Raw genomic sequence first — 24,182 nt, forward strand, 5'->3', positions numbered from 1 at the left:
TGAGATGTCTCTGGGGAGCTGCCAGGAGATGCTGACAGCAGCTTTGGGAGAAGAAGGGGTCAGCAGCTAGGAGGCACGAGGGAGGAAGCAAAGCCAGCCTTGAGTTGGTCTCTGCCCTCACCCTCTCCCCGCACTCCTCTCTTTTTATCCAGAATGATCTCAGGCGCTCCTGGGCATCTGCACTCCTCCCAAACCGGCCGTGGGAGAAGGCAGAAAAGGGGACTGGGGATGGTGCCATAACGGATCCATGTCACTCCTTCACCTCCTACCCTGGCGACCCAGCCCTGGGCGCTCGTACACGTTATGCGTTGTTTCGATACACGTCACAAAGCGGCACCAAAAATCACCGTTTTGCTAGGTTAGTCGCATCTGAAAATGCAGTGTGTTTAAACAACGAGGACCGGGCATTTTTCAGACGGAGCTCGGAGGGGAGCGCAGCTGGCCGGGGGGAGAGTCCTGGAGGAGGTTTCATGCACCAAGCTCTGCACGTTCACAAAGGGGCGCTTTTCAGACTGCAGCAACCGGGATCCTTATTTAAGTGCACTGTCTTCGCTGCTGCTGCTCCTTGCAGCCATGAGGTGCATCATGCACTCACAGCTGTTGCACTGTGCCCCCGTGCGTGGAGCTTCCTGGTATCACCCCCAAAATCATCCCCTACAGCTCCCAACCCAACCCTCCGGGAACCTGCCGGTTGTTACAGAGACACCAAGAAGTTCCCGTGTGTGACAGCGAGAATGCCACCTGCCTTCGCAGCACTTCTCCAGGTAGTTCTCCTAATAAAGAGACAGCTTTTTTGTGCGAGCTCGGAGCCCTCTCATGTTATTATCAAGCAAGGGGGACATTGGGCATGTTGGCAGCGCTCGGGTTGAATGAGACCTACAGCCAAGAAGAGAGCGAGTGCTAGGAAAACAACTCAGCCGTCACCAGCTCAGCAGAGACAACTGGCACTGCAACGTGGAAAGACTCAGGCCCCTGGGAACGCTGGATTTCCAGACAAAAACCTTTGCACAACCGGGGAAGCACAAACGAGCATGTTTACAGAACTGGGTGTAAGGCAGAGAGGAAACAACTCCGGGGGATCAAGGTAAGGATGCAGAGAGAATTTTTTTGCTATTTCACTGGGGGAAAAGATGACGGCCGTGTTTGATGAGTGCTTTGCCCACAGAGGAGGAGACAGCCAAAAGGAAGATCTTTTACCCAGAACGAAAACACAGACGAGGAGATGGATATGTGCATAACGGGGCCCACGTGTAACTGTGGCAATCCCTTAGAGATGGGTCTTGCATTCGTGGGGCATATAATTCACCCACGAGACTGCTGGGAGCAACGGATCTAACCCTAGAGAAACGCCTCTGGATGTCAAGTGTGGCAGAACGGCCCGGTGCAGAAAAAGGCTCCGAACCAGGACAGCCTCTAGTAGAGACCGGCCTACAAGCTCCAGCTGCAGGACGCCAGGAGGAGATGGAGACGGGTGATGGAGAAGGCAGGCGTCAGGGCCCGGTGCCTGTCTCGCAGACAAGATAAAAGGCAGATGTAGGCACGGCGCAAGGGGAATGGGGAAAAGAATGGCTTTGTTGCCCACTGCTGCAGGAAGAGAGAGGAAGGGGTCCCTCCTTGGCATACACCCTCCCAAGGACACGGGAAGGGGTGGGCTGGACAGCCAAAGGCAGAGGCACCTTTGCACAGGTGAGCCGATCTGGTCCAGCTGCCAAATACCCCACAACACAGTGGAGAGGCTGCAGCAGGACAGAGGTTCCCGGGGGTGGTGGTGGAGACAAACCAAAGACAACCATGGGATGGCAGGGGATGCCTGCTCCCTACTCCCTAAACATACTGGGCAAAGGCCGGGACCAGGGGGATTTAGAAGGACCTTCAGCCATGCACTGGCTTTGGGAAATGAGGCATGCGAGCAACACAAAACCAGCAAATGTCACAGCGTACAAGGATAAAAACTGTTGAAAGGAAAACCATAGCACTGGCATGGGACCTGGGGGGAGCACAGGAAGGGTGTGGATGAATGAGGGTGAAAGCAAGTTGCTTGAGCCAGCTCGTCTGCAGAAATGGGAGACCGAACAGGCTGCGGTATTATGGCACTGGTATGCAGTTGTCTCAATCAATACCGAGTCAGTTTAGCTTTACTGTCGCGGAGTCCTTGTGTGTTATTACCCAGCCAGTGTTTCCAGCAGGGAGGGTCCCCGAGGAGAGAGCAAGCGGGGAAGTCGGGAGCCAAACTATGTCACCTTGGGATTGCTCAGCTTCATATTGGTGGGGTTGACCAAGCCAGCGTGCATGCGCTGAGCCCTACCCTCACACCCCTTCCCCTTCCTTTCTTTGCAGCCTGTGAGCTGGGCTTTTACAAGTCAGCCCCCGGCGACCAGCTGTGCGCCAAGTGCCCCCTGCACAGCCACTCAGAGAGCCGGGGTGCCCAGGTGTGCCGTTGTGACAGCAGCTACTACCGGGCAGCACAGGACCCTCCGTCGGCAGCCTGCACCCGTGAGTATCCTCCACCCAGCCGAGCTTTGGCCAGATGCCCGCCTGCCCCACAGCACGAAGGGGCCAGAGCCTGGATAAAGATGTGCCCGGGGGACAGCACTGGGGTGGGGGTGCAGGAGAGAGCCGCTCCATGCAACAAGAGACTATGCATGCACTGGTGCCCAGGGGGAAACGCATTAAAAACTGCAGGAACCGATTCCTAGACATGCTGGAGTCGGTGGGAGCTTTGCCAGGTGCTTACGGCAGCAGGGGGGCATGCCCACCCCCATGTCCGAACAACTAGCTCACTCATTACAGCTGCAGGGTGCCTGGCCTGCAGGAGCTGGGGGGCACGCTAGCTGTTGTGCCTTTCTCCTAGTGTGGACAGGGCCTTGCGGGCTGCATGCCGAGTGCCCTGGGGTCTGCGTGGGGTTTTCCTTGGGTGGCCGTGCAGAGGAGGCGTGAACACGTGCCTGCATCACTACAGGTGCATGTGTATTTGTAGATCCGCGTGGGCAGGCTGCATCCCCGGGTGCGTGTGTCTCGGGCTCTCTGAGCGTCTGCAGGCTGTGTCTCTGTCAGTGGCAAGTTTCTCTCCCTGGTTCTTTGCCATGTGAGCTGCTTCATCTGTGGGAGGAGTGCATGTGTGCTTCTGGGGGGTTTTTTGTGTGCCTGGGCGTGTGGCCCCGAGGAATGACTGAGTGTGGTGATGTGTGTACATGGTTTTGCGGGGGGGAGTGTTTTTTGTATAGCTGTGCATTTGTGCTTCTGGGGGATGAGTGTGTGCATGTCTCTTTACCTATCGGTGTGCATTTCTGGGGTGCGTATGTGCGTGCTTGTGTGTACCTGTGTGAGAGCATACATCTGTGTGCCCAGCGGTGTGCATGTTTCTGGGGGATGTGTGCATTTGTGTATCTGCCTGTGCTTGTGGAGGAGGTGTGTGTGTCTGGGGAAGGGCTGTGTGTGTCTGTGCATCCATGTGTCTGGTTGCTGGGGAATGTGTGTGCGTGTGTGTGTGCACGTGTGCTGATGATGCTGTTGAAAGGATGTTCTTGTTTAATTTTCCTGTCTCCAGTGCTAAAGCATATACTTTTGTCTCCATCGTGTCAGGAAGGGGAATGCTTTCCCATTCGGCCCAGCCTGTCTCCCTTGCACAGGCTTGTGCTGTCTCTGGAAGCGGCAGATCAACTGCGAGGTGCTGACATGCCAGGGAAGGCAGGCGGTTTCCATGCGCTCAGATCTGCCCATTCAATCACTGCTCTCTCTCTTCAGAGCATGTCTCCCTCCGGCCAGCCCGCGTCTCCGCAGTGATATCCCCCCACGGACGCGCAGGGCACGTCTTCCTCTGGCCGCCCTGCCGGTCTCTGTTCTCCGTTGCAGAGCACACCGCCCCTGGGCTGGGGGGCTTTGGACCATGCCACTTCCCAGAGCCCCTTCCCTTTCCCATCTGCCTGGATCTCTGCTTTCTTTCCAGGCCCCCCCTCTACTCCTGTGAACCTGATCTCCAGCGTGAACGGCACTTCAGTGACGCTGGAGTGGGGCCCGCCGCTGGACAAGGGAGGCCGAGCCGACATCATGTACAACGTGGTCTGCAGACATTGCCCGTGGGACCTGGGCCAGTGCGAGACGTGCAGCAACGGCATCCGCTTCGTCCCTCAGCAGATGAGCTTGGTGCAGGGGGGCCTCACCGTCACCAACCTCATGGCCCACACGAACTACTCCTTCTGGGTGGAGGCTGTCAACGGGGTGTCCGACCTCAGCCTGGAGCCCAGGAGATTCGCAGTGGCCAACATCACCACGAACCAGGCAGGTAGGAGAAACGGACGTCGCCAGACAGCGTGGCGGCCCACGTCTTCTGGTATCGGCTCCAGTTGCGCCTCCCCCCGAAGAGCCAACAGCCCTCAAAGGCGAGCACAAAACTAGGGGTGATCAGGAGGGGAACTGTAAAGAGAACCGACAATAGCATTGTGCCCCTTTGTACATCCAGTGTGTCCACACCTTGCACACTGCCCAGTTCTGGCCCCCGCACCACAGCAAGGAGATGGACGAACTGGAGCAGGGCAACAAGGATGATGAGCAGTCTGGAGGGGTTTCCATGTGAGGAAAGACTACAGAGACCAGGCCTGCTTGGTTTAGGAAAGATATTTGGGAAGGGTTTACAAAATACTAAACGGCAAAGACAAAGTCGATAGGGATTTATTATTTACGGCGTCTCACAATGCAAGAACGAGGGTCACAACATGAAACGAGTGGGGGGTCAGTTTAAAATGAACACTATAGATCGCATAGACATCAGGGCTGGCAGGGACCTCGTGAGAGCATCGGGTCCAACCCCCAAGGTCGTTCTTTTTCATGCAACACGTAATGAAACCGTGGGACTTGTTGCCACCCAGTGCAGGGGAGAGTTCAGCCCGATTCACAAAGGGCTTGGACGCGTTCTTAAAGGAAAAGGGCATCAGTCGCTATTGAGCACGGGAGCGAGGGGTACGGCTTCTGCATCGGAGCTTCCTAGACCTGAAGTACTGGAGGCTGCACGAGAGAGAGGAACGGGAAAAAATCCTGGTGAGACCCAGTTCACTCTCCCGTCCAGCCTCCTCTGCTGCCCTGTGACACCAGAGACTGGGCCAGGTGGACCGAGGGTCTGGCCCAGCACATAGCAACTGTTATGCTATTATTCAGTGCCGAACAGTTGCCTGCAGGGCCAATGCTCTGGTGCTGAAGGCAGCCCAGGGTCTCCCTGCACATGGTCTTCGTACCGAGGGCAGAGCAGAGGTGCACTGTATTGCCTAACTGAATCAGAGCTGCATACACTTTCCTGAACAGCTGCTCACTTCATCTGACAAGCCTCTGGTTCAGTTAGTCTATAAGGGGCACCTCTACCCTGCCTTCTGCTAGACTTCAGACTGACCTGGCTAATGACCCCTCTCTGGTCTTTGCGTGTGGAGCTGGTGGGCAGATGTGGCTTGCCCATGGAGACGGCAGTAATTTCCACACAGGGGTCCGTGAGAAATAACCCAGACCACTTCAGATGGGGCCAGCGGGACTGTGCGCATCTCCTTAGCCCTCGTGATGCTGGCATGAGGGACACGAGCAGTGTGTGGGTTGCAGCAGAGCTGCTGTTGGCAGACACCCACCTCCGCGAGTAAGAGATTCATCCTTCTCATCTCGCTCAGCCCTCGCAGGCCGCCTCCTCTCCATTTATCCCTCCATCTGTCCTGCTGCGGGGGCACCCCGTCGCCCCGGGGGCACAGGCACACAGGGCATTTGCATGTAGACGAGCGACACTAAGGAGCACAAACCTTTAGGTCTGCTCCTTCCCAGCCCTCTCCTCCCATCCCAAAGGGCCAGACAGAAGTTCATGCCCTGCCTAGTGCTCTCTTTCCACCTCCCAGCAGTGCCAGCCGCTGGCAGGTGACAACAGCGTTTGTTAGGGAAAGCCTCTCTCATGCATGTCCTATTTTTTCAAATCTCCTGCTGAGAAACAACCTCCCATCCCAGACAGGTCTTCCCAGCTGTCCCCCAGGTCCTGGAGAAGATGGGACCTGGCTGCAGGTCCATCCAGGCACCACCCCAGGGCAGGGGCCTGCCTCTCCCACCCACCCAGCACTGTTTGGAGAGCAGTGCAGGGCTGTTTTTCAGCGGGGCCGTTGTGAGTAGCTCTGGAGCAGTCACAGGAGTTGCGCTGGTCCAGCCCCAGCCAGGGAGTTGGTTGTAAACTTTCTTTTGTAGACCCCCACCCTGCCACCCTCCTGGCCCTGGCCCCGCACTGATCAGCTGCATCCCTCCTGTGCTACTGGGAGGGCCGCTCCGGAGATGTCCGTGTAGGCTGGCTGCACAGAGGGAGGGAGGTGGACTACTCCTGATGTAGCTTCCCTCCTGGAAGTTAAGTGTTGAGCAGGCACCGTGAAACCAGCAGGGCCAGGTACCTCGGTAGTAATTGGAGTTTAGCGGCAGCGTCTGTGCAGCATCCCAGCTGTCCTGCTCCGCGGCACGACTCTGGCAGACAGCGGGGTTCGAAGGAACCCTGCAGGGAAAGAAGAGGCCTGGGATTGAAGGCACAAAACAGCTCGCTCGCTAAGAATGTGAGCAATGCTTTGCTGGCCTGCGGGGAGCTTTCAACCTGACGACTCCCTGGCGCTGAGCAAGGCGGGGACTTGGGGTCCAGTTGAATACACGAGAGAGCAGAGACTCAACGTGATGTCGAAGGAATATTCACTGGAGCTAGCAGGGGAGGCAGCACAAGGATTGACTCCATCCTGTCTGCACCTGAAGCTTTGGCTTCCTGTTGGAAAGGACAAACGTGCATCCTTGCAATGATGTCTAGCCTAGAGAGAAGCCTCTCACTACACTTGCATGCAGGTAGTGCTTCATCTTTCACCTTCCCCCATCCTCTTGCCTCATTCAGCAACTTTGTCTTGAGCCCTGCAGGGGATTATCACCGGGGATTATCACGGGATAGTTTCTGGAGTCTGGAAATGCCGGGGTGGAGTTCAGGCATGGCCCAGAGTTGCGGTGTCACTGCTGATGGTTTGTGTGTGAACCGCGTTTACAGTGCAGCCGTGCCCTGGGCTGTTTTCTGCATAGCTGTGAGGTATGTCTACACTGTGAAGGCATCATGGAGGTAGCCCAGCTTGATCTGCCTCATTCAGATGGCAAGAACAGCCTACTGCAGTATCACCGAGAGGCTCGCTGCCTGAGCATCTCCCCACCTCTGCGGTCTGCAGCTGCTCAGAGTTGTGTTGCCAGGGGTTGACTGTTATCCATACCCGAGCCAGCTCCAATATGTTTAAACTACACAGCAGTTGCTGTAGTATGGACACGCTCTTTCCTTTCACTAGGGTGTTTTCCCGCTCACTAGGTACAAGGGTGAGTCTGGATGCTCCCCACATGTATGTAATACCAGTGCAGTTTGTGGCGCACGCCGGGGGTGGAACAGCCCTTCGGCTGATCCTTCCTAACCAGGAGGAACATCTGGGGAGGAGTCGCACACCACTGGTTTATGTCGCCATGGGCCTGAGCACAGAAAGCGGGGAGTGCAGTGTCCCCTGGGGTGCGCCACGTTGCATGTGGAGCTTCCCTCCATCTGCTCGTGCTTGATCAGACTTGTTAGGGACAGTGCTTCCTTGGAGCCTTTGCCGCAGCCCAGCCAGACCTGTAGAGCAGCGGCTCGCAGATGTTTTAGAGCCAGACACCCCTCGTTAGACTCAGAGCACCCCTCAGGAAATGCCAGCTCTGCTTTCGCTCACTTCTCGACTGCAGAAAAATAATAGAGCCGTTCTTCTGTTGCAAAGAACTGTTGGCACGCGGGGTCCAGGGAGATTCGCGCTGTCCAGGGGGGTGAATCCAGTTGCTGATGTTCTGCCGTGTTTGCAGCCCCCTCCCAGGTGATGATGATCCGCCAGGAGAGCACGGGCCAGAACAGCGTCACGCTGCTATGGCAAGAGCCCGACCAGCCAAATGGCATCATCCTGGAATACGAGATCAAGTACTACGAGAAGGTAACTGTGGATATGCTTGTCTGGGCCCAAACAGTCCCAGCACGCTAGACTAATACAGTGTTATTGCTTGTGATACACGGTCCGTGGTATAATTACTGTTACAAGCCAGTCTCACACCAAGGACTACATTCACTCCCCTATCCTTCCTCCTGGTCTCAGAGCTGTCTCGGTGAGATCTCTGCTTTGTGCTCCAACAGGACAAGGAAATGCAGAGCTATTCTACATTGAAATCCAAAGGCACCAGTGCTACCGTCTCTGGTCTCAAGCCAGCGACCCGCTACATATTCCAGGTCCGGGCGCGAACTTCTGCCGGCTGTGGAAGATTCAGCCAGATCGTGGAGGTGGAGACTGGGAAACCAGGTGAGTGAGGGCAAGGAGGGAGAGGTGGAAAGGAGTAGCAAGGCATTACATATTACAGCAGGCTTTCTCCGGTGCGTGGGTGGGCTCCTTACTCCAGATGCTCCCATCTAGCTAGCACTTTTGTGATGTTTCCCTTCCAGTCGCTCTCCGGTACGACACCATGACAATCGTCTGGATCTGTCTGACCCTGATAACTGGCCTCGTGACGCTGCTGGTGGTTCTCATCTGCAAGAAGAGGTAGGCGATATGCTGAGCTCTCTCTAGCTTAAACCAGCTCTCCCTGGAAGCGGGGCAGTGGGTGGTGTGGCCCCAGGCCAGAGCGCTCTGCCAACGAGCTCTTCTCTGCCTGGCAAAGCAAGTGAAGCCTTGTTGAGATCAACTGCACAGCAGCCAGCATGGCAGAGCATGCAGCTGGTCCAAAAGGGACCAAGCTCCACTCTCTCCCTGTCTGCAGCTGCAGACAGATGTGGAGAGCGACCCTGGCCACTGTTCCTTCTCCACTTCCAGGAGGTTAAGTACCACATGCTGTGGGGCAGCAGTGTGGCCTTGGAGAGAGGGAGATGAGACATCAGGGTCCCTTTCATGCAAGAGGGTCCTAGAAGAGAGGGGGATTGTGCAGTGAGCTGCCGTGAACCCTCCAGGAGTGCAGTGCCACTGCAGAAATGTGCACTGGGAAGCCAAGATGGTCACTGTTCGGTGCTGGGGTTTGTGATGCTGTCCTCTGAGCTCAGCTGTGGTTAGCCTGGGACAACACACATGAAGGGTCCCCAGCTAAACCAAAGTACAAAGGTGCATGGGAGAGAGCAGGCAGGGTGGGCTGTGAGATGAGCTTCCTCCATGCAGCCCAGCTCTCAGCAGTGTGTACAGGGAGCATCTCGGCTCCAGCTCAGCTCCCACCTGTGACCCCCTGCTCCTGCATCCGGCTTCAGGGTGGTCCTCTCCGGAAACCCACTGCGCTCCACCCTGCGTGTCCCCTGTACTGGCTTAACAGGCCCCTTCCCTCTTGCTCTTGTGTCTCCCGGCCAGGCACTGTGGTTACAGCAAAGCCTTCCAGGACTCGGATGAGGAGAAGATGCACTATCAGAACGGCCAGGGTAGGTGCACGCCCGGCTCCGCTCTGCTCACTGTGCTGCACGGAGAAGCGCCGGCTTGATAGAAATTAATGGGGCAGAAGCTTCTGCTGGATTTATTTCCTCCCAGCACCGCAGGGGTGGTTTGCTGGGAACCGGCATTCAACAAGCCCTTATTACCCAGAGCCTGGATAAGCCAGCTGGGTGGGAAGACTGTGAGAGCACTGTCGTCAGTACGTGTCTGCACTGGGGTCTGTGGCTTGCATAGTGACAGGCTGGCAGAAGGAGGTGCAGGTACCGGTGCCCGGTGGGGAAGACCCGGGTGCTTATGGAGCTGTGTTTAGGGTCAGCTGCTCTTGCTGCCCAAGGTGGGGGGCTCTGGGAGAGTCTCTCTAGACCCTGCATGGTTTCCCAGGCTCCCGGGGTATCCAAACTCCATGGGCCTTTCTGAGGAAGTCTGCATTTTCACAAGGGAGTCTACTGATGGGAGATTGGGTGATGGGAGCATCTCCTTTGCACTGCTCTGAAGAGCCAGCGAGTAGCTCTTCCTTCTCCTGGCCATCTCCACTGTTGGGCCTGGGATCCCTGCTGCCTCCCCAGCTCCCAGGTGCCATTGCTGCTTGACGGATCTCACCGTTTCTTTCCCCTTTGGATTTGAACAGTGAAGTTCCCCGAGTCCAAGTTCTACGTGGACCCCCACACCTACGAGGACCCCTGCCAGGCCGTGCACGAATTCACACGAGAGATCGAGGCCTCCCGGATTAAGATCGAGAAGATCATCGGGTCTGGTGAGTCTCTGGCTCTGTGTCCATCGCACCCTCGGACCTGTCGTAGGAAACCTGATCTGGTCCCATGACAGAGGTGTACAGGGCTCGGCGGAGGCAAGGGGCTAAGTGAAATGCTGGAGATTTCACTTAGCTTCACCCACTCTGTGGGTTTCTGAGCACAAAAGGTCTTTTTTAAGACAAGAAACAAACCATTAGATGCCGCACTGGTGTGACTCAGGGCAGCTGGGCTGGTGGCACGGCAGCACGGGCACCACGAGTTCGGTTTCAGAAATGTAACCCTGACAGTTCATAGCTCGACGTAAGTCTCTAGCTGGAGGAAAAAAAGATAGGGAGGGTGGCTGTGGGGCAGCAATAGGCACCATCTGTTTTATCCAGGGGCCATTAAACACACCCTGGGGGGCAGCACCAAGGACTGGACCCTAAAATGGACTCCTTTTCAAGGCACTACCACTGAGCCCTAGTGCCAGGCTTCTCCTGCCCCCATATCTCCTCTGCTCTTGGCAGCCTGCTGGCTCATCTTGGACAGGAGGCATTGCCCTGCCTGGCCCGTAGCCCAGTGGTTAGCTGGGGCACTGCCCTGGGATTTCAAGCCCCTCTGGCTGAGGGTGGCCTGGAGCTGAGGTGCAAGTGTCGTGACTACGAGGCACTGGGTGAGGATGGAGGCTTCTTCTGTCAGGCAGCCACTCTGCCTGTGTTTGCACTGGCACTGTTTCAAGGATGTGTGCACAGTTTGCACGTGTGCAAGGGCTCCAGGCACAACCTTGCCCTCTTTCTTGGTGCTCTCAGGTGCATTTTAACATCCCTCACAGCTGCAGGACTGACGGCAGGTTACGGGGCTCTTGATTTCTTTGAGCCTTGTACCTTGTGACGGGGCTGATGGGGTAATTTTAGGAGTCCGTTGGACAAGGACTTATGGATGTTTTGGGCAGGGATGATCCTGCCTCTGACAGGGGGCTGGAGTGGATAGGGTTGGAGCTCCCTTCCAGCCCAACTTTGCTATGATTCAGTGAATAAGGCAGAATAAGATCACCACTAACAGAAGTGGCCACAGCCAGTTCCTTCTGAGCATGCTTGGAAGGAAAAGTCTAGTCATGCAGGAGGACAGGATCTAAAATCTGCCTACGTGGCAGACAGCACCTCTTCCTTCTCCTACATTTAGATGCACAAGTAGCACTCAGAAGCCTGCGGGTGAAATAGGATTTGGGCCAAGATATCCTATAGCCGCACAGAGTCTGGGTCCCTTTCCACTGCCTCGAGCCTCCCGAAGGAGAGGGCCCAGAGCTTTCAGGGAAGGCGCAGGCTGGAAGACGCTTGCAGCCCTGCTCTCTGGCATCCATCCCGCCTTCTGCCGGGCTGTAAGTCAAATAGGAAATCCCCAAATGATAATGGCCCAATATGCCTGCCATCATCAGTCCCCAAGCACTTTACAAACGAGGCCCCAGGATGGGTAATGCCATGCCGCAGGCTTTCTGTTGTGTCCAGGAAACAGGCCTCCTGGCTGCTGGCTTTGGTTCAGCCTGGAGTGCCAACATGCTGCTGGGAGCTGAGCCCCTTTGGTTTGTCTCCTCTTGCTTTGCAGGAGAGTCTGGGGAGGTCTGCTACGGGCGTCTGAAACTGCCGGGCAAGAGGGAGATTCCTGTGGCCATCAAAGCTCTGAAAGCCGGTTACACGGAGAAGCAGAGACGGGACTTCCTGAGCGAGGCCAGCATCATGGCGCAGTTCGACCACCCCAACGTCATCCACCTGGAGGGTGTCGTGACGAGGAGTACGTGGCTGGCTTGCAGCGAATTGACAAAGTCTCATAGGCGGTGTAGGGTGCTTGGGAGATCATGGGATGCAATCTGAGCACAGGGTGCCTCAAGGAAAGGTTTCACATCCCAGACCCGGCAGAGAGCTCCCTGCAGATGTGTTCTGCATCTCCTGCTGCCCGTGCCATCGTCACTCACGGGCCTTGCATTTTCCTAGCTCTTTTCCTCCCCAAAGCTCCCCCATGCAATGCACGCAGCGGCAAGCTGGTCTGTGCAGCCTGCAGACATTCACCTGCCTGGCAGCCACCTCCCTGCACACTGCGTCGCCCACAAAGGTTTGGGATAGGTCTTGGCAATATCGCACCTGGCGGGAGCTGCGGAGGAGACTTAGGGATGCAGCCGGGATGCAAAGCACGGCCAGGATCCTTGGGCTTACGGTTCAGTGTGGGGAGGGCTCAGGCCACGTCCCTGGGGGCAAGCGGCCACATCAGACAAGCAGCGTGGCATCTGCCAAGGACACAACACTGCTCTGTCATTCCTAGAGGGCCCTTGTTGGGGAGCAGGATGGGAGCTGGGAGGCAGGAGGGCATGGATGAACCTTGCCCCGATGCTGCCACAGCTCCTTTGGCTTTGCCCGGGTCTGATGCCCAGGAGATTTTTCTGACGTGCCCCCGGCCGTTAACACGGCCAGGAGGCCTCGGCAGCTTGGTCCGAAGCTGGGCTCTCGTCTCCCAGCTCTGGGAACCTGCTCCTCAGCCCAGCAGCTTTCTTTCCTTTTGACGTTCCCCATTAGCATCTTCAGAGGGAGACAGCTTGTCACTCGCAGGACAAGCTGCTGCTTTTCTCCTTCCCCTTCCAACTCCATTAGAGAAGAGAACTGTCTATTCCTGGCTCAAACCACTGGCAGGAGGCTGCTGGTTGTTGGGGGCAGGGAGGTTTAGCCATTCACTCCACGGAGGTGAAACACGACTCGGCGTCCTTTGCAGCACAACCTGCTTGACATGCCGCGTTCCCCCAGCCCGTTCTGCCCGCACCCCAGTGCCCCGGATCGGGGAGACTGCGGTAGGAGAGGTGCTACCCATTAGCATTCATTTTTAAATGTAAAGGCTGTATGTACTGAATTGTAATTTGAAGTCTTAGTTTTTACAAGCCCATTGTAATGCAAAGCATTATGGTAATAGGATGCAAATTTCATTTAGACAATGGGACTGACTTAGCACCATCAATGGTGCCTGTCGAGAGGCTCCCAGCTTGATGCGTTCCTGCCACAGCCACACAATTGTGTGGGTCCCTCTCAGCCCCGGGACAGGACCTCCCTGAATCCATGCAAGGCCAAGGAGTACAGAGGTTGCTCCGCTGGCCTGGGGCGTGCGTCCTTCTCTGCGCACAGCTGGGGCAGGGGCTCCCAGAGAAAGGTGACTTCTCTATTAACGTGACCTCTCTTGTCTTCTGTAGGCAAATTGGTAATGATTGTGACCGAATACATGGAGAACGGCTCACTGGATTCCTTTCTCCGGGTAAGGAGCTCTGTATTTTTATTCACTGCACATTCCTGAGGGCTGAGTGACTGATGAGGAGGAAGAACAGGCTGATCTATACTCTGCAGCCTCCTGACCACTGTGACCTCTGAGTAAAAGCGGCGATTGAGCTCTTACCTCTGCAGGAAACACTAGCTCCAAAGCTTCCCGGCCGGCTCCCCCGGGAGCATCGCAGTCAAGGAGGCAGGGCGACTCGGGTTTGCTGTACAGGAACCCAGGAGGAAGGGGTCAGGTGTGACAGGAGCACTAATCCCTCCTTCAGTCGGTCTGGCCTGGGGAGACATGCACTAAGAAGTGTCTGGGTTTACAGAGGCACATCAGGGTCTTCCTGACCAGAATAGGTGAGCTTAGCGAGTCAGGTTAATGAGGGCAGAGCTCGCCCTCTCTGACACAGGAGTGTGAGCAGAATCCAAGTCGCCGAGCCGACTCGGTGCCCGCTGGAGACCCAGCGAGAAGCCCCAAATAATGCCTGGGTTGTGTTGTCTCCAGAAACACGACGGGCAGTTCAACATCATCCAGCTGGTGGGCATACTGCGAGGCATCGGTGCTGGCATGAGATACCTCGCTGACCTGGGCTATGTGCACCGGGACCTGGCAGCACGCAACATCCTCGTGAACAGCAACCTGGTCTGCAAAGTGTCCGACTTCGGCCTGTCGCGGATCCTCGAGGATGATCCTGATGCTGCCTACACGACTACGGTACGTCCTTTGCTCGCCTGGCCTGGTGCTCACTGTCTCTCTCGTTGTACTGGTTGCAAAGACCCGTGTTTCAGTCCAGGCTGCAGCAGGACGGTCAGGTATAGAAATCAGACACGCAAGATATGGTGAGAGCAAGAAACTCTCCTCACTTCGCCTCCTTGTGCCAGTACCAGGAACTAGGGATGCCTTTACACCATTATAAATCATTTGAAAGCGAATGATTTGGTTAACTAATGCTACAATCCTGCATTTTTTACACAGCCTTCTCTGCAGAGTATAGTGCAAACAGATTGGTACTGAAATTAAGTCCAAAGGTAGCAATTTTAACAAGGACACCAAAGAAAATCACAGTAGGATAGCAAAGATCACATCCAGCCCATTGTGCTGCTCTTCCCCCAGCCTGGCTCAGCAAATGCCCTGTATCCTCTGCCCCTGAGGCTCAGCCCAGCCTCATTTGTACCAAGGTCACACAAGAAGTCACGTCTGTCTCGGTGAATCAGCAGGACCCCCGTTAAGGTTCCCTGGCAGGATCAAAACCCAGCCTGATGCTGGTGTCTGTGAGATCACCAGAACAAGCCTCGCGAGCAGTAGCTTCATTTTGTGGGTTTCCAGCTGTCAGTGGACGTGTTTCTTTTGATGTCTTTGCCGGATTCAGTGTGAGGGTGACTACGAAAGAAAACTTTAGATCACCTGAGCTACCTCTGAGGCATCTCCTAGGTACAGTGTCTCAGTATTTGGGCTGTCTCAAACAGAAGGGAAACTCACTCAAGAGAGGGGATCAGAGACTGGGACATTTAACCTCTGCTCAAGAACTGGTGCTTACAGTACATGGCTGCAGTGTCGTGTAGATATCTCCGAGCTAGCTCGAACCTAGATAGGTCAGGTAATGCTAGCAAGCAGCTATAAAGATACCCTTACTCAACTTAAGTGTACCACAGTGCAGTAACTTTGCTTTCTATCAGCACTCGCTTTGTATCAGGACTAGTAGATCTTTATATCAAGCACTTGCTTTGTATCAGGACTAGTAGATCTTTATATCAGGACTAGTAGATCTTTATATCAAGCACTCGCTTTGTATCAGGACTAGTAGATCTTCCACCAGATCTTTAGAGCCAGTTAACTGGCTGTTAGCTCCGGTTCTGGACAGCCCATCCCCAAGCAAGATGGATTCAGCTTCACCTGGCTCTGCCAACTGAGACTTGCAAGCCAAAGACATTGCTTCCCTGTGCTCGTGTTCATCATGACAAAGTTGTGCACCCAGCAGCCGCCGCTGGGAGCTAACCTCAGGACCCGCACAGCCGTGGAGATACTGAGAGCCAGGCCCCTAGAAGGAGCACTGTAAGTCCCACATCAATGTTAAGGACTTCACAGCGAATGGAAGAGAAATGTCAAGCTGGTTTCTTGACCGCCAGCATACTGTTTCTTGTAACCCTGCTGAGAGACTTCAGTGTCGCGAGCTTTTCTTCCCACGGGCAGAAGGCGACCAGTGCAGACCCTGGACCTGTGCTGCAGTGGGGTCCCCCATGGGTCTGTGCTGGGCCTTGTGCTGTTCAACATATTCACAAATGATCTGGAAAAGGGAATAAATGACAAGAAGGCAAAGTCTGGCGCTGACACAACATATTTCTGGGCAGTCAAACCCAAAGCTAATGGAGAAGAGTTTACAGAGAGCTTTTACAAAGCTGTGGGAGTGGGCCATAAACTGACAGATGTCATTTAGCATTGCTGGGTGCTCGATGCTGTTTAATAGTTTTATTCATGACTGGGAGAATGAAAGTGAGGGCTCACTAAGGCAATTTGAGGAGGACCCCAGCTGGGTGGGGTTGCAAACCCCATCGAGGAAAGGCAATGGACCTTGATCCATTGGAGAAAGGGTCTGAAATAGGATTGAATTCGGTAAGGCTAAAGTGCCAAGTCCTGCCAGGAAACTGGGATAATCACATGCACAAACACAAATCGGGGAACGACGGGCCAGGCTGCAGTGCTGCAGAAAGGCCCCGGTGGTTTGTGTGAACCGCAAGCTGCCCGTGAGTCGACAGTGAGCTATTGGGGAAAAATCAGTGGCGTAGTGGGGATTACGAACAGGAGCAAATGCAGTCGTGGGCAAGGAAATGGAGTCACGACCCATGCGCGAGTGGCAGGACTCTCCTCTGGGCCAGGGCGAGCCTGTTACGTCTTGCTCCGTCCCCCCCGAGCACAGCTGCCTGCGTCCTCTTTGAAGCAGCACAGAGACGGGGACAGGAAAGTGGAATTAAAAACAAACGACTAGATTACCCCGGTAAGCAGGTCATTTCCCCTGCTGACTCCTGCAGGAGCATATGTTTTTCCCCATAAAAACATCACCATTTCACTAATTGTCCTGCTGTCTCTTCCCTGTCCCTGTTCCAGCTGGAATTCCCATTTCATAGATTTCGTAGATTTTAGGGTCAGAAGGGACCTGTTAGATCATCGAGTCCGACCCCCTGCCCGGGGCATTTCCTGACCGGGGGTGGCCAGAACTGCCGTCCCCAGTGATCTCTCCAGCACCTCAACACTGATCCTGCCCCATGTCTGCTTGAGATGTTTTGCCTGCTCCATCCTACGATCCATGCATCTGTTTTGCAACCACATCACGTGCGTGGCTCGTGGTCATCTTCTGATTGACACCATCCATGCTTGCCACCTCCTCAGCTTGTCCGAGCTGATGACCCCCAGCATGTCTTGTAGCTAAGCCTCGCTGGCCTGGCCTGGGTGATGTAGTGGAGACGAGGCATCTGGTCTGTGCTAGCTTCCCTACCTTTGGCCATTTGTGGGGTCCAGTCTTGCCCAGGAGACGACATGGCTGATCATTTGAAGGAGGGAAGAATATCTGAATGCACTTTCCAATTTGAGGACTCCCAGACCTAGTGAAAGGTAATGAGACAATTTATATTCAAGCCCTTCAGTGCTTGTGTAGCTGGTCACTGAACCAGAAAACAGCCTGTGTGTTATTCGAGGGGGCAGAGGCACTGTCTTTCCTAGGCCACTGTCAAGAGGGAACTGAGAAAGCCCCCTCAGACCCTGGGTCTGCTTATTTCAGGTGCGAACTGCTCCAATTCCAGTTCATAGTGTGTGTTCCCAGTTCGTAGTATGTGTTTCCAGTTCATATTGTGTGTTCCCAGTTCATAGTGTGTATTCTTAGCAGCTGCAAGTTTGATCTCCATCACCTGGGCATCCCTTGGAGAGGGATGCTGAGAGAGAGATGGAGAGCAGGAGCTGTCTGGGAGCCTGATTTTCCATGGGCCCTTGTGCCAGATGGCAGCTTCAGGCAGGGTTTCTTTGATGTTTCAGGGTGGAAAGATCCCCATTCGCTGGACAGCCCCCGAGGCCATCACCTACCGCAAGTTTTCCTCCGCCAGCGACGTGTGGAGCTACGGCATCGTCATGTGGGAGGTGCTGGCCTACGGCGAGCGCCCGTACTGGAACATGACCAACAGAGACGTACGTGAGCCAGGCAGACGTCCTGGACCAGCCCCTGCCCCGGGCTTCCCTCCTAGCTCTTCCCAGGGCAGCTCTCCACGTCGTAGGGCTGGGAAGGCAAATGCGGGGGCAGCTCTTCCTCCTGCACGTCGCGTGCAGGTCCCTCTGTGCTGTGGCTGCCACTGTGGTCTTGCCACACTTCAAATTATTGCATGGCCCACACTGGTTACAGCCCACAGCAGAGCTGCCTCCCGAGGTGTCTCTAGCCCGGGGTCTTCCTGCGGTCTCGAACAGCTGTGCACAGCGTGCAGCTTTGTCCTGGAGCGTCTGGTATTGGGATGCACGTCTGCAGACATTGCTGCCAGTGCGGGCCCGCACCCCAGGACCGGGCATCTCATCTTGCCGCGCTCCCCCCTGCATGAAAGGATTTCTGCCGGTTTAGGGCCGTGCTGGCCCCACCACTTTAGCTCTGCCCCTGTGAAACAACTGCTGCAGAAAGCCCTGGGCTAAGTATTCTGCATGGCCCTTAATTGATTCATCCAGCCAGTTTATTGGGAGACTGCATGAAGGCCCCATGAGAAGGAGGCTCGTGGTTCAGATACGGTGCAAACAGGTGAAAGATAACCCTTGCCATGAGAGCCCGTAGTCTGAGCAGGTTGTGGAGGAAGGTGCGTTTTAGCTTTGATTTGCTTTGTGTCAGCTTTGCCACCCGTGTCCTGTTGATGGGACTGTGGTGGGGACCTCATGAAGGGAGGGACTGGAGCAAGGTGGGGGCAAATATCTATCTAGTCAGTGGTGTGTTCAGAGGGACACGTACAGAAAACACCCTGATGCCACTGCCTGTGTCCTGTGGTCCCTGCTTGTAAGCAGATCCCGTCCCTGGCTTGCTGCCTTTCTTCAGTCGCTTGCTTTACTGAAGGGCTGTGATGGAGCAGGGGCCTGAGCTGCACCCAGCCCAACCCGCATCCCACTGCAGAGTACCTGCTCCGCCTGCTTTCTGCACCTGGTTGTCAGAGTAGCTGGCAGCTGGCTTCACAGGCCTCTGAGATGAGCGCAGGGGCCCAGGCATCAATGCCGCGGGTGCTCCCGCTCCTAACTAAGAGCAAGCCTTCCTTCCAGGTCATTAACTCCGTCGAAGAGGGCTACCGCCTGCCTGCTCCCATGGGCTGCCCCACAGCCTTGCACCAGCTCATGCTGGACTGCTGGCAGAAAGACCGCAGCGAGAGACCTCGCTTCTCGCAGATCGTCAGCATCCTGGACAAGCTCATCCGCAACCCAGAGAACCTGAAATGCACGGCTACGGTGAACCGGTAAGAGCCGGGCAGGCCTCTGCTGCACCCTCCGTGAGCCAGGCCAGGTGATTTGGCCCAAACAGAGCTCACCCCAGCTGGTTTTCATAGTCGCAGAGAACTGGGGAGCCTCTCGGCTAGCCAGTATCTGGCAACAGTGGCTTCTCCTTCATTAACTCTGGCCACAATTGATGGCGAGAGCCTCCAGGCCAAAGCCAGAACATACACCTTGGCTAAATCGGGTAGTTCACAGCTACCACGGACCAGTGAGAGGCTTTCAGCTACAACTGCTCACAGCACAAGGATGAAGGGATAGATCATAACTACCAAGATGCGCCTAAAACATCTCTCCAAGCCAAAGCATAAGGCTAGTGCTGTCCTCTTCGTAGCCACAATGAGCTGCGTTAGCTCTCTCGGCTACCCCAGTGAGGTCCAAAGTACCACTTTCACTGGGAGGCTAACACCAGCAGGACACAGCGTGCATTTGGAAACAGGCTACTTAATGCCTAGAGTAGCTGAGCTGACAAGGAGCCTGCCCTTCACACACCTGGCTTTGCACACACACGCGTGCACCTTGCATCCCACAACCTGGGGCCCAGCTGTGCACACCCAATAATATGGGCACATCCACACACACACACACAGGGTTGATCACTGCAAATAGGCATGTCCTTTTTGCACTCCCTCTGCCTTTCTATCCTTGCTGGCTCAGGCCTTCACTTTGGATGTCGCAGGTCTTTCTGCACGAGGGAATCCAAGTCTCTGGGCTTCGGGCTGCCAGCAGCAGCTCTACAACCCGACTGCGGGAATCCTTTGCCCGATTTTCCATTAGCTTGACTCCATGCCCTGAGCCCACTCTCTCTCAGCAGCTGAGCTGATGGCTTTTCTCCTTGTCTTCTAGCTTCACCCAGACGCCCTTCGACAGAGGCATCTTTGACTTCACGCGCTGTGGGACAGTGGAGGACTGGCTGGAGTCCATCAGGCTGGGGCGCTACCGGGAGAACTTTGCTATGGCTGGGTACTCCTCCCTGGGGATGGTGATGCGAATGGGCATCGAGTGAGTATTACCCCGTCCCACGGCCTGCAGCCGTCTGTGCTCGCTAGAGCTGGCAAGCTTAACAGTGAGGCTCAGGCCTGGCTGGCATGTGGGCAATAAAGGGCTGGTGCGGTCACTCGACAGCAGCCCAGCAGGCTCCTGCACAGTTGTCAGGCTAGGACTACGGGGGGCATTTCCTCAGCTGGCAGAACAAGCCAAGGGGCTCTGAAGCCCCGTGTTTTTAAGATCACACAAGCCCCGAGATGTCCTGGAGGGTTCCTCATAGGAAGCCACGTGACTTCTGTCCACAGCCCCTTACCGCTGTGCATCTGCGCAGGGGCTAGGAGCAACCTTGCCTTAGCTTACCAGAGCTTATTTGTGTCCAGAAGGCAAGGGAGCACTGGGCACAGGGGTGCCCTGGCTTGGGTACCAACAGGCTCTGGTGTGCCGGGCAAACCTGGAGGCAGCTCACTTTCTGTCGCTTGTGAGCAGAGGATCGGGGTGCAAGTATGGCGAGAGCCTGCTGTAGGGAGTGGATTGAGACGGGCAAGGCAGGAGCCCGCACGGCTGGAGCTTGGCCACTGTCAGGCTGCAAGGAAGTCAGTGTGAGCTGCTGCCAGTCAGAGCCGCCCAGACGCACCAGAGAAGCTGTTTGGTGGAGGGGGCTGCCTGTCCATCTGACGGGGCTATCTGAGGACACCTCACGGAGAGGGAATCCAATTTTAGAGCATCACTGTTGCCTGCTATTAGCCTGCCAGGAGCTATTTCCCCTTCTGCCTCCCTCTCCCGCCGGGGCTGTCATGGGACCAAGGTGTGCCATAGAGAACGACAGCCGATCAGTCCCTGAAACGGAGGCAGGGCACCGAGCCGATCCGGGGACGCCTGGAGCCCGGTGCCCGGTCGCTGGAGAGCGCCGTCTCTGATGGGCCTCTGTTTTCGCAGGGACGTTCGCAGCCTGGGCATCGCCCCCATGGGCCACCAGAAGAAGATCCTGAGCAGCATCCAGCTCATGCGGTCGCAGCTGCTGAACACGAACGGACGCAGGCGGGATCTCTAGACCCGGAGCCCGGCCGCCGGCGTTCCTAAAGCACTTACACTGGCGGGAGGGCAGGGGAGCGGTGAGCACGGCCCGGCACTGCTGCAGCAAGAGGCATCACGCTAGAGCCGCAGACCCACGTGGCTTTCCTCATCTTTCCTGGGATCCAAGCTCCAGAGGAAGGTGGAAGTTTGCCGCTTCCTGCCCCTTCCTCCACTGTGCCCCTGCCGGGCTGGGGCTTGCAGCACGGGCTGTATAGGAAAGCTGCTCAGGCAGGCCAGTTATGTGGCAGGGTGCTTCCCTGTGCCCTGCAGTGACTGAAAGCAATAGCGGGAGCCACGGGCCAAATCTCTTCAGTGCATAGCGACTCGCTGCAAGTGCACTGAGCTGAGGTGAAGAAAGCCTTGCATGCCTGGAGATGCGGCTGGACGCCGGAGCCCTCCCCGGGCCGCCCCGGGACAAAGGAAGCTGGCCACCGCTGCCAACACCGTGTGATTGTATCCAGGGCTTCCAGCCTCCCCCTCAGCTCTGCCCAGCCTGAGCTCAGGGCGCCATCTCCAGTGGCATCAAACCACACCGGGGACTTAAGCTGACCACGCGTTACGGCCCCGTGGGAAGCAGGAGAGGCCCCAAGAGACCCCAAAGCCAGCTAGACAGTGACCACTTCTTAAATCCACCAGCAGTGAAACCTGAGGCCTGAGCAGGTGCCTCGAGCCCAGGGGAGGGCATGTTTCTTGGGGCCACAAGCTCAGGGTTTCCCCATTGCAACAGAGCAGCTTGCTCCTCTCCTGCTTGCAAACCCTGCAGCCAGTCGGGAACAGAGACCCGGCTCCCGCCGCGGCAGCACCCGTCTGCACGCAGCAGTGGTGTGTTGTCTTCAGGGCCAGACAGATCCCTCTCAAACTCTAGTTTGTTCATCTATGGACCTACAAAACCAAGAGCTTCCCAGAGCCGACCTGCCTGCCTCCGAACAGGGCCCGGCTGGGTATCCTTGGGTGCAGCTGCCCTGGGGAGAGTCCAGGAGCAGCATCTCTCCTTGCAATGCTCCCGGCTGCAAATGCACAATCCCTGCAGCCTGGGCAGAGGCTCTGCTCGCTCAGGGATCCTCTCCATTGCTGCACACCAGGCTTTGTCCGGGGCTGTCATGCCAGCGGGCTGTGACCGCTCCAGTTGATCGGTATGAGACCGAGAAGGAGCCCTTCCTTGCTGTGAGCCCGGTGTTCCCTGGGAGGAAGGAAGGAGGGGATCCCTGCAGTGCTCCCCAGCGGGCAAGCATCCCTAGTCGTGCGCTGAGGACATGGGAAGACAACAGGCAAATGCACTGGATCTGTCAGAGGCCCCGAGCTGAACACTGAAGCGGAAGCAATATAGAAATGGACGGGGAAGGACAGCAGGCCCCCCGCTCCCGGTGTCTCTTGTGGGTGTAAATATGATTTTTCTACCACGTTCATAACTCTTTTATTACTTTAGATAAGCAAAAATGGTCTCAAAGCACAGCAAACCAACCACGAGGCTGAACAAGCTGTACCGCCTCTTCTAGCAACACGCGGCACGAGGCACGGAGAAACCCCTCTCCGCCGGGCAGGGGAGAAGCGCTGCGCACAACACAGCGGCTGCTTGGGTTTGAGGCCCCGGGCGGGTCAAAGGAAGGGCTAGATTCTGGTTGTGGCGGCGGCAGAGTGAATCCAGTGTCACCCCGTTCCTTTCCACGGGGTTACTCTGCATTCACACCAGGCTAACTGACGCAGAAGCTGGCCCGAGCCCACCTTCTCCTGGCAGCACTAGTGACCTGGAGAGTGGCTGGATGTCAGGGGAGGGGTTAAAGCCATTTCCAGACTGCAATAATCCTTGCTAAACCGGCTCTTCCAGGCCAGGTTTAGCTTTCTATACAGGGCATACACACCTCGGTTCTCCCTATGACTATAGATCAGGCACTCTCTTTCTATTTCTTCCTATGGAAGCTCTTTGTAACGAGGGACAGATGCAATGTGTTGTTTTATTCACCTTCCCCTCGGCTTCCCCCTCCTCGGACCCACGCAGCGATCCCGGGGCCATTTCGCGAGCAAACTGCGGTCAGGCCGTCATTGGAGACGTGCAGAGCATCCCTCCTGCTGCCACGGGATCCCCCCAGGCTGGGCCTGGCTGGGCCTGCCACCAGCTGCAGCACCAAGCAAGCCCAAGGGAAGGATACTGCTGCATAGCCCCAGCTCGTCAGACTTGGGAGCTGGTGGGTGAGATGCGGCTGCCAGAGGCACAAGCTTTGCTTGACCGCCTCTGGGACACAGGGTGGCGGTAGGTCCTGGCCCCTGGGAGTGGGGGGACTGGGTGGTCTCTGGGGCTGGCCACCCGAGGAGTAATGGGGGTGTCTCTGGGGGTTGTTGGAGGGGTGGGAAGCTGTCAGATGATGGTCCTTAGCGAGGACAGGGGTTGCTGGACGGTCCTTGTCTCCCCTTTTCCTTCCCTTTCTTTTCTGTTTGGAGTCTGCACCTTCTCCTGGACAATAAAACTCTTTCTTCCCAGCAGCCGTCCACAGTCTCTTCTTAACTAACTGGTGTAAGCAGCACAGGGCTGCGAGGCTCTTTTGCTACCTCCTCCCTCCGGCCATGGGTGCCAAGGGGATCTGCCCAAGCACCCATGGCCGAGGGAGGGGGCAGAGCCCTGTGCGGGAGGCAGGTGGGTGTGCCCACTGCCCTGGCCTTGACCGCTGGTACAACAAGCCCCCTGGACTCGTGCATCTGCCCAAATCAAACTGGAGTAGATCATTAATACCACAAGCCCTGCGTGCCTTCAGCATCTTTCAGGTGTTTTGCAATTGCAGATCAGGACTTCAGAGCAGCATGGTAGGTCTAGTGCAGTCACTCGTCGCAGTTTCGCACACACATGTGCGCGCACACACACACACACACACACGTGTGTGCAAATGCTACCTGTGCATCATTTCTATGAGCTCATTCTAGGGTCAAATACACTTTGTGGGTGACGTTAACGGATTGCAATCTCTGCCAAATTAGTGCTATAATTCCTGTCTGATAGTCACACCTCAGCCCCACCTGCCAAGCAACGCTAGCCCACACCGCACTCCTCCTTCACTGGTACGCATCGCAGCATGGCCAAGAAAAGTACTCAGAATGAGCAGATATCAAAGTGAATCCCCACCAATAGTTGATGCTTTAACAGTTAAGCGGTTAAAAATCTCATGCCACAAACCTA

General features: G+C 56.1%; 1 protein-coding gene across 5 annotated transcripts in view; it reads left to right on the forward strand.

Moving 5' to 3' along the window:
• EPHA8 (EPH receptor A8) overlaps positions 1-23,491 on the forward strand; it is a 120,756-nt gene extending 97,265 nt beyond the window's left edge. For all 5 annotated transcript variants that reach the window (XM_059716221.1, XM_059716222.1, XM_019495293.2 and 2 more), the window contains 14 exons: positions 2,338-2,493; positions 3,947-4,282; positions 7,846-7,970; positions 8,168-8,330; positions 8,471-8,567; positions 9,357-9,424; positions 10,063-10,188; positions 11,768-11,953; positions 13,392-13,453; positions 13,964-14,173; positions 17,483-17,632; positions 18,731-18,921; positions 19,802-19,957; positions 20,879-23,491. In XM_059716221.1, coding sequence (XP_059572204.1) covers positions 2,338-2,493; positions 3,947-4,282; positions 7,846-7,970; positions 8,168-8,330; positions 8,471-8,567; positions 9,357-9,424; positions 10,063-10,188; positions 11,768-11,953; positions 13,392-13,453; positions 13,964-14,173; positions 17,483-17,632; positions 18,731-18,921; positions 19,802-19,957; positions 20,879-20,993 — 2,141 coding nt within the window. In that variant the 3' untranslated portion in view covers positions 20,994-23,491. The remainder of the gene's footprint in view (positions 1-2,337; positions 2,494-3,946; positions 4,283-7,845; positions 7,971-8,167; positions 8,331-8,470; positions 8,568-9,356; positions 9,425-10,062; positions 10,189-11,767; positions 11,954-13,391; positions 13,454-13,963; positions 14,174-17,482; positions 17,633-18,730; positions 18,922-19,801; positions 19,958-20,878) is intronic.
• The last annotated feature ends 691 nt before the right edge of the window (positions 23,492-24,182 follow it).

The sequence above is a fragment of the Alligator mississippiensis genome, chromosome 13 (genome assembly GCF_030867095.1).
Source record: "Alligator mississippiensis isolate rAllMis1 chromosome 13, rAllMis1, whole genome shotgun sequence".
In the NCBI taxonomy this organism is placed as follows: domain Eukaryota; kingdom Metazoa; phylum Chordata; order Crocodylia; family Alligatoridae; genus Alligator; species Alligator mississippiensis.